This window comes from Papaver somniferum, chromosome 3 (assembly GCF_003573695.1).
Source record: "Papaver somniferum cultivar HN1 chromosome 3, ASM357369v1, whole genome shotgun sequence".
NCBI classification, from domain to species: Eukaryota; Viridiplantae; Streptophyta; class Magnoliopsida; order Ranunculales; family Papaveraceae; genus Papaver; species Papaver somniferum.
This window is the reverse complement of record NC_039360.1, coordinates 198,691,845-198,704,782: the sequence shown is the minus strand read 5'-3', so window position 1 is coordinate 198,704,782 and position 12,938 is coordinate 198,691,845. Positions and strand designations below refer to the sequence as shown.

The following is a 12,938-nucleotide window of genomic DNA, read 5'->3' as shown; positions in this document are numbered from 1 at the left end:
CAGCAAATAACAATTAGTATCTCAACGGAAGTAATTTCCGTCACAATTGAATTAGAATCAAGGAAATCTACACCTTCTTTTAGTTTATAGCCTTTAGCTACCAACTTAGCTTAATATTTTTCCACAGTTTCATCTACCTATCGTTTCCTCTTAAAGACTCATTTACATCCCATGGTCTTACAACCTGGAGGTAAACTAGAAGCTCCCAAGTCTGGTTCCAACGGACTGAGTCCATTTCACTAAATGAAGCTTCTTACCAGAATGGGGTTTCAGTAGATATTAAGGCTTCTTTACAAGTCTGTGGCTCAGACTAAGCTAGGCATGTTATGAAGTCGGTTTCATAAGAAGTCTCAAGTCTAATTATTTTACTTCTCTTAGGCTCAACATCAACTTCATCTTCCTTTAAAATAAGTTCTGACTATTTGAAGATAAATCTAGGGGATCAACAACACATCTCTAATGAGGTACAGGTTTAGAATAAACATGTTCAAAGAACTCAGCATCCCTAGATTCCGTAATAATATTCACACCAATGTCAGAAAAAATCAGAACACACAACCAAAAATCTATTTGTAGAAGTATACTCAATATACCCTATACGAAAACACAATCAACATTTTTGGTTTCAATCTAGTTCTTTTAGGAAGAGGAATTACAATCTTAGTCAAACGCCCCCACACTTTGACACATTCATAAGAAGGTCATCTACCGTTCCATAAACCATATGGAGTTTCATCTGCATTGATCTTAAAAGGGTACTTTATTCAGGATATACTAGTTAAGAGGACTGCCTCCCCCCACAAGGCCGCAGGTAATCCTGAACTAATCAACATGGAAATTATCATCTCCTTAAGGATACGGTTGTTATGTTCAAGGCTTCTAATTGGTTTCCAACTTCAAGTTTATACATCTTAAGGCTTCTAAGGCGTCATCCTTATCCTAAGCAAGTATACAAGATAGTACCTCGTACAATCATCTACGGAAGTTATAACCATCTTTTACCACAGTGGTTTTGGGTTGAACTCATGTCAACTAGGCCTAACTGAATTAATTCTAAAGGCTTAGAATTACTCTGAACATTTGTGCTAAAAGATTTTATAGCATATTTTGATTCTTCACAGATTTCACTTTTGTGTTCAAAATCCAAACTAAATTTGGGTACGAAGCCTATGCTAGCCAGTTAAGCATTGACTTATAAGTTTACGGTTCCAAGTCTACCACGTAAAACAATCAATCACACAAAGATATCACAAGAATCAACTACGTTCACATCATCAGTTTTTCCGTTAAGCTTATATAGACCCAAAGTCCTATAACTCTTGCTTAAAAAATCACTGCCTAGTTACAACAAGTTTTCCAGATTCAATTAAGATCTTAAATATTTTTCCATCTACAACAGAACAAGATACAAGATTTTCGCATATGCTCGGAACATGAAAACTTCATTCAATGTGAGAATATTACAGATATGAGCTTCTGCTCGACCTTTTCCTTTTATGCAACCTCTATTGCATATGAGTTACTCAATAAGAGTTTCTCGACATCCCCTATCCTATGATAGGAGGTGAACAGGTCTCTGTTTCAACAAACATTCTTGGTGGCTCCAGAGTCCACCTACTGGTCTCTCACATTGGTTATTAAAATAACTTCCGACATCATGCCACCAAACTCGTTCTAGTTTGTTTCAACTAAATTAGCATTAACTTTCTACTTATTAAGGTTTTTATGTTGTCTACAATTTACTGCCGCGTGGCCAGAAATTTTACAAACATAACACTCACCCTTAACTAAAGTAATTCCGGATTCAGGTTTACGAAATATACCTTTATCATGAAGACCATGCTTAGAGTTGCGTTCGATGTTCTCACCTTTGCCATCTTTGGAAGATTTGTTTCCAACCACATGCGGCTATTAGCCATGTCCCTCGGAGATGACACCTTTATTCACAAATCACAATTCCAAATCAGAAAGTAAAATATGAGTTTTGAAGATAACATCTATATATACAAACTTCGTTTGAATCAGCGTTTCAAAAAACTCATGGTTACCCCACAAAAATTAATTTAGTTAACAACAATTTTCTGCTCGTCAGAATTTTTCAGAAACGTTTTTCTGTTTTGTAAAATATCAAAAAATACTTTTACAACTCCAAAAATTCTGAAATTTTACGCGGGTAACTATCAGGATGTCTACTACGTTGTGTCAAAAGGGTTCATCGAAATTCCTTCTAGATTAAAAGATAAAATTGAAACTCTACAGCTGACCAGAAATTCGTTTTTGTTTTTTCACTCCACAATTAACATCCATGATTCACAAACCAATCAATCGTTTTCGATTATTACAAATAATGTCTTAAGATTGTTGGGTGCAATAATCAAAAACAAAGAAAAATCAAATAAGCAAAAGTTATTGATACTTAGCTCCTTTATAATGGAAGTGATTGCTTTGACGAAACGAACAAGCTCCCCGTATCTCCGCAACAGCAACAAGGCAAAACTTTGGAAAATAGAGTGAGTCACGTGTTCAACACGCTGTCCTTAAGACATTAGCGCCCGGCTACACTCAAGAGTGATGCTATAGCCCTCACAGGACGGATATCTCCAGGATAAAACACCCTAATACACCTACTACTAGCATATGTAGTAGATGCTCAACTTGAGCTTGGCAACTCCGAAAAAACCGTTAGGAATATCGCGAATGCTTAAAAACCGCTATAAAATATTTTCCCTTAGGGGTCCCTCTAAAATATAGAGCAACCCCTTTCCCATAGATTTTACAAAAGTAGTGAATTTCTTTATATAATTGACAAATACAACTTAAGAAGAAAAACTCCCCGATGTGGGACTAAAAGCTTTATATAGTTTCTTAAAACTACTAAAATTTGGAAACTCCACGATGTGGGACTAAAAAGTTTCATTCACAAAATAAAACAATAAATTATAATTTTTTATTAAAACTTTAAAAAATTATTTTTTTATTAATCGTTTTCGAACATGTAGCACAGGCAATGGAACCCCATTCTCCGAGCAATGAGGTTTAGAGTTGTTTCTTCGTTGCACGTATTCTAAACAGAAAAAACTTCAAATTTTCCAACAGAGTAAAGAGAGGATATTAACCTTCCTAGTTCCTATTAACCTAGAGGAAAAATCGCAAATCTCTGAGATAGCGTTAATTTCAAAACCCTAAATGTCGGACACTTTAGAGAGATACCAAAAATTAAGATTGAGAGAATCTTTATCCAGGGTTTATGATTACCCATCAGTCTGCAACGAGCTTAGCTTTATCTTAAGAGGTGTTTACGCCAAGGTTTCAAAGAATATCCAATCGATCATCTTTGAGGACACTCTTTCTGCTATTCGACTCCTCCCCCAGTGAGTAATATCTCAAATATTCCCCCATTTTTGTTATAATATTGTTTTATCTTATTAACATTACTTTTTTTTTTATCCATATTGTCTGAGTCTGGTCTGAGTTTGAGAGGAATGAACCCTAGATTATGTTGATCAGGCTTACAGTTTTGTACTCAATTATGTTGATCGGGCAACAAAATGCCCTTATCCCAAACTCCCATTGATCTGGGAGCTACAATGTAGAAATCAATCAATGGGAGTTATTTTTTTCTTGATTTAAACCATTGTTGGATCAAAGGCGATCAGATGTGCAACTATATCTTTATTTTAGATGTATTGTCGTGTATATGTTCTATTCACTTTGTTTGTGGTATTTGGGATGCTTTAGGGTGCATACATGTAGGGGAAAGGTAGCAGCTAATCTCCTATTACAAGCAGCAGAGGCAGTGTTGCCCAAACAGAAGAGAACTTCGGCAGTTGCAGAGTTCAAGCATGCTGTAGTTGAATATAAAAGACGTTGTAAAGGTCAAAAGAATGAAGAAGGTACTACTTCAATTTTAGATGCCATTCTATTTATTTATTTTTCGGGCATCCCCTTCGTATAATGTAGATTATTTTTAAATCACACTGTTAAACTGATAAAAACACCCATTGGATGAGAGAGAGAGAAAAACAGAATGCATATTCTACCATACCAATCTAATCCTTAACTTTTTTCCTGGGTCAAATTCACGTCTTTTAACCTCTTTTAACCACGCTCTAGGATTGCAGAGTTCATGAAGGTAGTTCTGGTCAGAGTGGTAAGGAGTTTGAACCAATCGACTAACAGTTATACCAAGTCTAAGCTAGGTATTATTGTAAGAGATGAAAGAATACATGCCATCTTATTTGCCATAAACACACACACAGTTACGTGTACAGTAGACCTGAGCATGAGGCTGTCGTAGTTTAAGATATTAGCGGAATAATGGCTATGCACAGAAAATAATTTTCTGTATATGTAGTTAATTTGCTTGGAAAAATTCTATTTGCAAAAAGAAAACCTTTCTTAACCTTCTGGGTTACAGGATCCTCAAAGAAATTATTTGATTCCCTTCATGCTGAATAATTTAGCTGGGCAAATATTCAACCTCTGATTCTCATGTCTTACAGGTTCAGCAGAATCAGCACAACTACCCCAAGATGTTCTAATCCATCTCTTCAGTTTCCTGGATATGCAATCTTTGGTTACCGTTGGTTTAGTTTGTTGGTAAGTCTTCGTCCTACTATATCTGCAGTTTGCAGTAAATATGGCTGTACCACCGAGCATGTTGGTTACAGAGCAGTTGGAGTTTAACTCATGTTTGCACCTATTTTGGAATAAAATTCCAACAACTGTGTGTACAGTGTTAAATTGTAGAACAAACTGATTGTTGGTAAGGATAGATCATTTTTAGATGGGTTCATGTCGATGTGTTAATTTTTTCTATTTGTTACATCTCATCATCTGTTCATTGCCCTGTATATACATAGTAACTATTTTGTCACATGCCCTTGTCTTAGAGACCATATAGAAGTGATCAAAAGCTCTTTCACCAAGTAGATAATTGGTGGCACTAAATATATTAGGTGGGGGGAAATGAGGGTTGAAGTTTTAGAATAATATACTTTCCTGTCCTTGGTGAAGAGTCTCCTCACCCAAAAAACACTCCTGTATTGTTACTGTAGTCTCTCTTTCACACCCACTGGCGTCTCTTATTTTTATTTTTTGTTTGTTTGGAAGCTAAAAACAATGTGGCCATAGAATCATATTAGAAAAAGGCATTGCTGGCCGGTATACTATATGATGGCCAGACGTGTATATCTATGTTCATTGATTAGCTTGCTGAATTCTCTGAAAGGTCTTGGAGCTTTGCAGCAAATGAGAACCATCTCTGGAAGTTACAATATGCTACTTACTTTAGGAGTTCAGATGATCACAGTAAGCAGATTGGTAAACTGGCAGTGGACTGGAGTACGGCTTCATATAAGATGGAAGCAAGCGATTGCCTGAAAACTGTTTATGACTGGAAAAAAGCCTTTAAAATATCATATGTAGGTATGTTTTTAGGTGTTCCCTATCTGTGCTTTCAAAAGTATGCCGGATACATAGGTGATCAAGTTGGCAACCAAGCTATTGCCTCATTTGGTTATTTTCTTTAGTAGAAGCAGTAGCTTCCCATTTTCTCGAGAAAATTATCGATATTAATATACTATTTTACCGTAACTATGTAAGTCATGCCTATTCTGAAGCTAATAATTCATGCAGCTGAACCTGATGAAAATACTAGAAATATGGGGACTACGGCTCCTATTAATTTTTCAGTTAAATCATGTTTAAAATTAAATCACCAAAACAAGATTTAGCGAAGTCACCGTAGAAAGAAAAAGATGTTAGTCATGTTAGGTAACCTAGAACGTCGTGTTGTGTTACAGACAATAGTTATGTTACCTGCCCAAAGTTATAGCTACTCGATCTCAAAGACTTCTATTATTTTAGTATTGTCATAACTGTATTATGAGATTGTTCACTTTTACATGATACATTGTCTTTTTTTCTCCCCAAAGACATAACTGTTGAGACCAATGTTGGGTTTCTGCAATAAATGCCTATGAGGCTCTGCTAGTGTTTTTATGGAATAGCCTTTTTATCTAATTTTAATGCCATGTTCTAATCTAATATTTTTTGCAGAAAAATTTCCTTCAAAGATCTTGTCAAATAGGGGATATTGTGGGCATTGTAAGTCAATAGTTTGGCTTAGTAATATGAAGTGTACCAACGTGCACCATGCAGTAATACTTGAAGGACAGCAAACGAAGCTGATATCGTCACCGCAGGTAAGACCATGATATGTTGTATTCTGTAAGAGACTTCTATGTGCATCTCAACAAGATTCAGGAAAAAAATAGAGAAAAAGTAATGAACGTGAAAGTGAAATCTTGTCCTGGTTTTGTGCTACTACTGCTGTGTTGCCTTTTTATGGACAGTTAGTAGCTTTCTAGATATGATGGGATGCCTTCTAGTAGGCTTTGTCCATCCATATAACCTAATCATACTTCTTGTAATACTCGGTACAAAAATGACAAAGAATGTGGAAAATCTCATCAACAGAGAGAAGTACTGAGAAGCCGTCAGCACTTTTATGTTGAGACTTACTAGAAGCTTTGCTCAGAATCAGATCCTTCCCCAACGGGGGTACTAAGCTTCTCGTGACATTTTTCATGATAGTGTACAGCAGGGACTATCTTTTTTCTTTGCCTCCGTACTTAAGCGAGTTGACACGTGTATTCATTTCATAATTGGAACTAACTAAACTAGTTTAATCTGGACCAAGTTTCGACAATATGGCCATGTTTGGTTTTTGGCCCTTAGTGTGTTTGGTTGTTTACGGGACATATCTAAGACACGTTAAAGGATATTACTGTTTAGAGATCTGGATAGTGCTTTGCTGAAAATTGGCATGATCCGCATGAAGAAAAATGTTGCAGATTGCAATATCAGATTTGATTTTAGTTTGTATCAGGTGTGTATGATGAATGGTAACCAGGGTGTGAAAATTTGTAACATTTGAATGGTCTATTTGTTTGTTGGTGGGCAAAGTGCAAGTTGCAATGTTTAGCTCATTAGGAAGTTTTCTAATATTTTGGGCAGTGTCTTTTAGAATGCTTAGCATATCTTGATTATATTTGATCTGATTCTGTATAAATGGCTAAATTCTGATAGAAAAAACTAATGGTCTCCTAGGTTGTCGAGTATCTGCTCAAGGACTCTTTATCAACATGTTCATCTTCAGATAGTGAAAATGATTCAGATGGAGATTCTGTATCAAAGCTATGGGCCTACCAGAAATACCGGAAACATATAGGAAGCTCCAGGAAGAAGAGCTTTGATGGCTGAATATGCTAAGGTGTTTTACTATTTCAATGGAAGTAGTCTGCACTGGGTTATTTCACTACATATTTTTTCAGATGGAAGATATTCTTATACTGTCTTTGTAATTTGTAAATATCCCCATGAAGGAATGAACATCTTTGGCAAAGGAAGGTGCTCCTTGGCAGTTCTGTTGTATTTCATTTACATTTTGAACAGTGTGTTAGAGTCCCAGTTAATAGTTCCATGTGTATCTAATTATTTTCTCACTACACGTGGGGTGAACGTACCGTATTGTTTTTAAGTAAGATTAATTTAGGTTATTCAACTCCCTATTCACCCCTTTACAATCTAAACCACACATTGATTTAGATTCACATTCAGTACATGTGGGATTCACCATTCCCTAAATGTGGATTTAGATTGTAGAGAGATAAATAAAGAGGTGGAAAAGAGAGGAGAATAGCACAGCTTGTAAAATGTATTTGTTTTCTTACTGAAAAATATACTTGGTTTTGTGGTGTTTTATTTTGAAACTAGATTTTGTGCCCATGCTATGCCGGGGCGGTTTTGTAAACTTGGTTTACAAATTCAATCTACAACTATAATATTAACCAACCATAAGAGTAATGGTTCAAACCATATTAAAAATTATTGTACGCCTGTGTTACGTATCGGACATCTTTTTCTTTGAACCATTTTTTGATTTGGTAAAGCTCGGCTTCGCCTCGCCCCGTCTCTATGTGATTTGGTAAAGCTGGGCTTCGCCTTGCCCAGTCCCGATATTTGGTAAAGTTCGGCTTCGCCGCGCCCGCCGTGCCCCGTCCTGATTTGATTTGATTTGATTTGGTGTGGCCTCGCCTCGCCGCGTCCCCATCATTTTTTTCTTTCTTTTAACCATATTTTTTGTTTGGTGTGATGTGGCTTCGCCTCGTCCCATCACGATGTATTTTTGACTTGGTTTGGCTCGGCAAAGCCTCGCCCCGTCGCGATTCTGTGATTTGGGTTTGGCTCGGCTAAGCCTCGCCCCGTCGCTTTTGATTTTTGATTTGGTGTGGCTCGGCTTCGCCTCGCCCCTATCTCGATGCAGCCTTGCCCATCATTTAAAATTTTTGATTTGGTGTGGTTCGGTTTCGCCTCTCCCCCATCCCGACGCATTTTCAAAACATATGAGGTTATGCTTGTAGTCAAGGACACCCGGTCAAAAGCATTTGCAAAACAGCCATCCAGTTAACTAATATATAGAAGCAGCATTTGCATAACATGTAAGTAATAGGTTATGATTACTCACAACATAGCATTGGCAGCAAAGAAAATGAAATCACAGAAAAGAGAACAAAAAAGGATTTTTTTTTTTTTTTTTTAATCTCCGTCCATAGATCTCAACGTATATACCCGCCACTTGAGTTAGAATTGAGTTAGTGACTTGAACCCTCTTAGGTCCATTGATATATAACTTGTTTGAGAATAGGGGGATGCAAAAGAGTAAATATATTTTACAAAGTCACAGAGATATGTAATACATTTTCACACTACAGTCCATCAAAATCAACTAAAATATAAAGTAGACTACCAACACGGTCAATCAGGAGTGATGATGGAATCTCAATCTCTTAGCAACAAAAAAAACAACTAACTTATGATTGCAAAAGTGGTACTAAGTGATGATGAAGGCTCTTTCCACCTGGAATCATTGCCCACGTCAGCCTACAATTTTACTGCACAAATATGAAATTGAACATAACAGTACATTGCATATAAATGCTCATCCAGATGATTTACTTGAAAGAAAGCTTTTAAAATTTTATACGTAGATTTAGCACATACCAACTACCAAATCTAGACAGTTAGTTACCATTTGATCATTTTTTGTTCATACTAAAAAAATGGAGTTGTTAGACAGTTAGATGAGGAACTCACAGACATGTATTATGTGCATATATGCACTATACAGGAGAAGTGGAATAACAGTGAGCTAGCATACATGTTTCAGAATGCTAATAGTCAGTATTTTCAGCCCAAAACATCATATGGATCAAGACTTTAGACCGTAGTTCAAACCCAATTAGTACATGATTTTTCTTTATAGATATAGTGCCACATGTAGTCGTTAACTTACTAAATAGGATTAGGCAATATCTTTAGAATATATAGCTAAACCTTCAAGTACAATGAACGAGGATTGCGAATCATTTAAGTGAACTTTATCATGTCTCAATGAATTTGATGTTGAATTCCATAAGTATCACCTGGACAGATCTTGCAAAAACCATACAAACGAATAGATGCAAGTAAAGGTTTTTACCTTTCATGTGTCATGCTGTTTAGCCTTGTCTTTAAAGGATGAAACCTAAATTTCAGTAGAAACCACTATGTTCTTCATCTGGTGTGTGTCGTGTTGTGATACATTGTGAAGCCAAGTTCTTTAAGGCAACAATCTTGCTCAGACTTGACTTCAAAGGCAGAAACCTCAATTCCAGCAGAAACTGTCTCGTGTAGTGTTCAAAGGCACCCAAGTTATCTGTGGAAGTAATCTTGTTTCATGCGCACAAAAAAAAAGTTATTTAGGTATCTCTCGAGCAGACAGGAAAGAAAACCAAATTAAGTCAGGTTAAGTGGAAAGGGAAAACTAAAATTACCAATGTTTTTTATTAAAAAGTCTCCTTTTCCAGCCAACATCTACTCTTTTGAGGTTGTAATGCTTTTCGTCGTCACTTTTAGGTATCTAAGAGACTTCCCTGACCGTATTCTGTTTATTAAAACAAAGCTCTTCCCACGATTCCACCAAGAAATACAAACATATGTAAATGGCAACGTAAAAATAATGATTGGAGTTGGTTGCAGGTAAAATTACTCAGTAGAGCTAGATTAGAAAATATAAGAATGGTTAAGAAACAAAATTATAAAAAATCAGTTAAATACACAATTAACACACTGCATCAAGAAGAACGCATGAATTCACCATAACACTGAATTAGAGTTCTTCCTTTTAAGTACTGGAAGGGTGTCACACCTATATGAGATATATTCATAATTATATAAATGTAGAGCCATGAGCTTCAATCAATGTTTATTGACAACAGTATACTCACATCCAAGGGAAATAGTTTGTCTTCCAGGTTCATGGAGAAGGCTGATTTGGTGAGGCAATGTGGAGCTTCTCGTGAAAATCATAAATAAATTGGGTTAGTATGTATTTGTGCAATCATAAAGGCCCCAAGGGCAACAAATTAAACAAAGACGTACTGACTAATTGTAGTTATGTTACGTCGCAGCTGTTGTAACAGCAAGGCTATGATGAAGCTGCAAAGATGCATGGTCGATAGAACATAGTTGACTAAACGCTGGCCATCTCACCTTGGTGCCAGCTTCTTTGTAAGAGGGTTTTTCTGCAGAAGTAGTATTTCTTCTTAGGCTCAGTAAGTAGCATTTCTTGGTGCTCCTGTTGAAAACACAACCATTCAATAAATTCTGAACTTAGAGGAGGCAGGATTTTAACCAACAAAAATTAAAAGTAAACATAATACCTTAAGATGAGAGGCAATGTAGTTATTCTGCATTGAGACATTTCAAATTTGAACTGAGCTCTCAACTCATCCTCCATCTGTTGTCAGTTTCTCTCAAAAAAACAGATCCAGCTCATGCATAACCTTGTTGTCAGAATTTATAGATACATCAAATTAGGGAGGCCCGACAATCGGTATGCAAAATTAGCAAAGACGATATTCATTGCGGAAATAATCTCAACGCTGCATGGACTCCATAACCATGCTGTAATTCTAGACATCATACGACATGAAAAACTGATTGTATCCCTGCAGTGACTGAATCAAGTACCATTCTGAAAGTAAAAATCAAATCAATATTAGCTGCAGATTTTCGCAATCGCAATTAGGTTTCCTTGATGAGCTAACTAAACAATGTAGAGAGCTAACTCAAACTTGTGACTGGACCTGCATGTATTGTTAATACCATAGCTCCTAGCTACTTAGTCGGCTAATTTCTTGGTGAGACACTGATATTGGTACTTGATGGGTCTGCATTCAAAAATTAAGATTTGGTAAACAAACCCTTTTAGATAGCGTCACCACAATCAAAACTAATATATAAAGCACTTGCGGTGGACAATGAATGGACCAAATTCACTGTACTCACCCTTGGAAATCCACATCTGCAAACACATTCGACCAAAATTTAAACAGTAGTCTGTTAAGGCTTTATTTCATAACAAAGTAGGCAGAGTGTTATATGCACAATTAAAAAAAGGATTTATTTCATAACAAAGGAGGCACAAATATGTTATATGCACAATTAAACAAAAATTTGTTTTGCTTCAGAAAAAAAAATTGCTTTAGAATTAAAAGACCGCAGCTTCATATACCTTGTTTTGCTTCTTCGTCTTTGCAACCATCAGAGAACACTAACCCTAACCTACAAAATAAATAAAATATGGTTTCACTCTTTGCTTAATAATGCTAATAAAATATGGTTTCACTCTTGATTTTAGTGCCCATTCCATACTTGTTTTAGCTATTATTCTTGCATGTTTTCGTATTATTACTCTTGTTTTCTCTTAGTTGTCTCCATTACGTGAATCATCCAAAAAAAAGATCTACAAAGTACTGAAAAGAGATAAGAAGAGAAGTATTCCAAGTATCCAAGCGCCCAAGTCCAAGAGAAGTGGAAGAAGTGCGACGAAAAGGAGCAAAACACTCAAAATCAAGAGACGGGACAAAGACCGAGATTAACTTATTCAAATTAAGGATTTCTCATCATCATCTTTAAGAGAATTGAAATAGGAAAATAATTCAAAAAGAATGAGGTCATTCTGAGTTCGGAAGAAGAAGTTGTGGCCAAAACAAGCTTTTTATCGAAACCGAAGACAAGCAAGTATGCAAACGGGTATCAAACGGATTTTAAGTATGCAAACGGGTATTGTTAGAGTATATCTCGGTTGAACCCTCCAAGCGTTGGTATGTCAAGTTTGGTTGTCATATTTTAGTGAACCAAAACTCATTTAAAGAGTCGCTTGATTATGTATTAGAGTCAACTTCATATAGGTTAACTTGAGAGTATTAGAATATGAGACATTACAAGTATTACATGAATACTTGAAGAAGCGAAGAAGCAAGGAGATACAACAACAACATCATCCTTCCTCTTGAGGTTAGTAATATTTGACTTGAACTGTTTCATTTCCTAACGTATCTTTCAAGTCGTGCATATTGAAAACATAATTGCGAAGCATGAATGATTTCACTCTAGTTAGACATAGTATTACGGAATACAATACGAAGTATAACGTTTATCTTTTGAACTTCGTATATAAGACATCGACATAATCGTTTGAATGCTATTGTGATTATGTGTATGGGTAAAGGTGAAGATTTCATCTTAAGAAAAAATATTTTACATTCGTTTAAAGGAAGTAGTTCATAAACTTGGTTTGTGAATCGAAAGGGAAATCGCTAGGCTTATTGGTATTTGTTATTCATTGCAAATATTTGGATTACCAATATGTTTGATCAGTATAACCGCTCATGACTTGTTTATGTTCTTGGTAAAACTATTCACAAGGCCTAACTTTTGTATTTGTATGATTTTTATTAGTGAAATCGATCTTAAGTAATCACCTGAGATGGTATGATCGATTTATTGTTATTGGTATGACCAACTCTAGTCATTGGGGAACCAATCCT

The 12,938-nt window shown here is 36.0% G+C and overlaps 1 protein-coding gene across 1 annotated transcript; it reads left to right on the top strand.

The window, feature by feature from the left end:
* The first annotated feature begins 2,996 nt into the window (after positions 1 to 2,996).
* On the top strand, positions 2,997 to 7,572 carry LOC113358396 (F-box protein At5g52880-like). Its single transcript, XM_026601949.1, has 6 exons — positions 2,997 to 3,371; positions 3,739 to 3,893; positions 4,503 to 4,599; positions 5,231 to 5,427; positions 6,061 to 6,206; positions 7,114 to 7,572. Exons 1-6 carry the CDS (start codon positions 3,187 to 3,189, stop codon positions 7,264 to 7,266), a joined length of 933 nt encoding a protein of 310 aa, XP_026457734.1. The 5' UTR covers positions 2,997 to 3,186; the 3' UTR covers positions 7,267 to 7,572.
* The last annotated feature ends 5,366 nt before the right edge of the window (positions 7,573 to 12,938 follow it).

What these genes read in the sequence shown, in the direction of transcription:
- LOC113358396 (XM_026601949.1), top strand. Translation starts at nt 3,187, where the DNA reads ATGTCGGACACTTTAGAGAGATACCAAAAATTAAGATTGAGAGAATCT. An exon ending in ACCGTTGGTTTAGTTTGTTG is followed by an intron (nt 4,600 to 5,230) that starts GTAAGTCTTCGT and finishes ATTCTCTGAAAG; the next exon opens with GTCTTGGAGCTTTGCAGCAA. An exon ending in AGCTGATATCGTCACCGCAG is followed by an intron (nt 6,207 to 7,113) that starts GTAAGACCATGA and finishes ATGGTCTCCTAG; the next exon opens with GTTGTCGAGTATCTGCTCAA.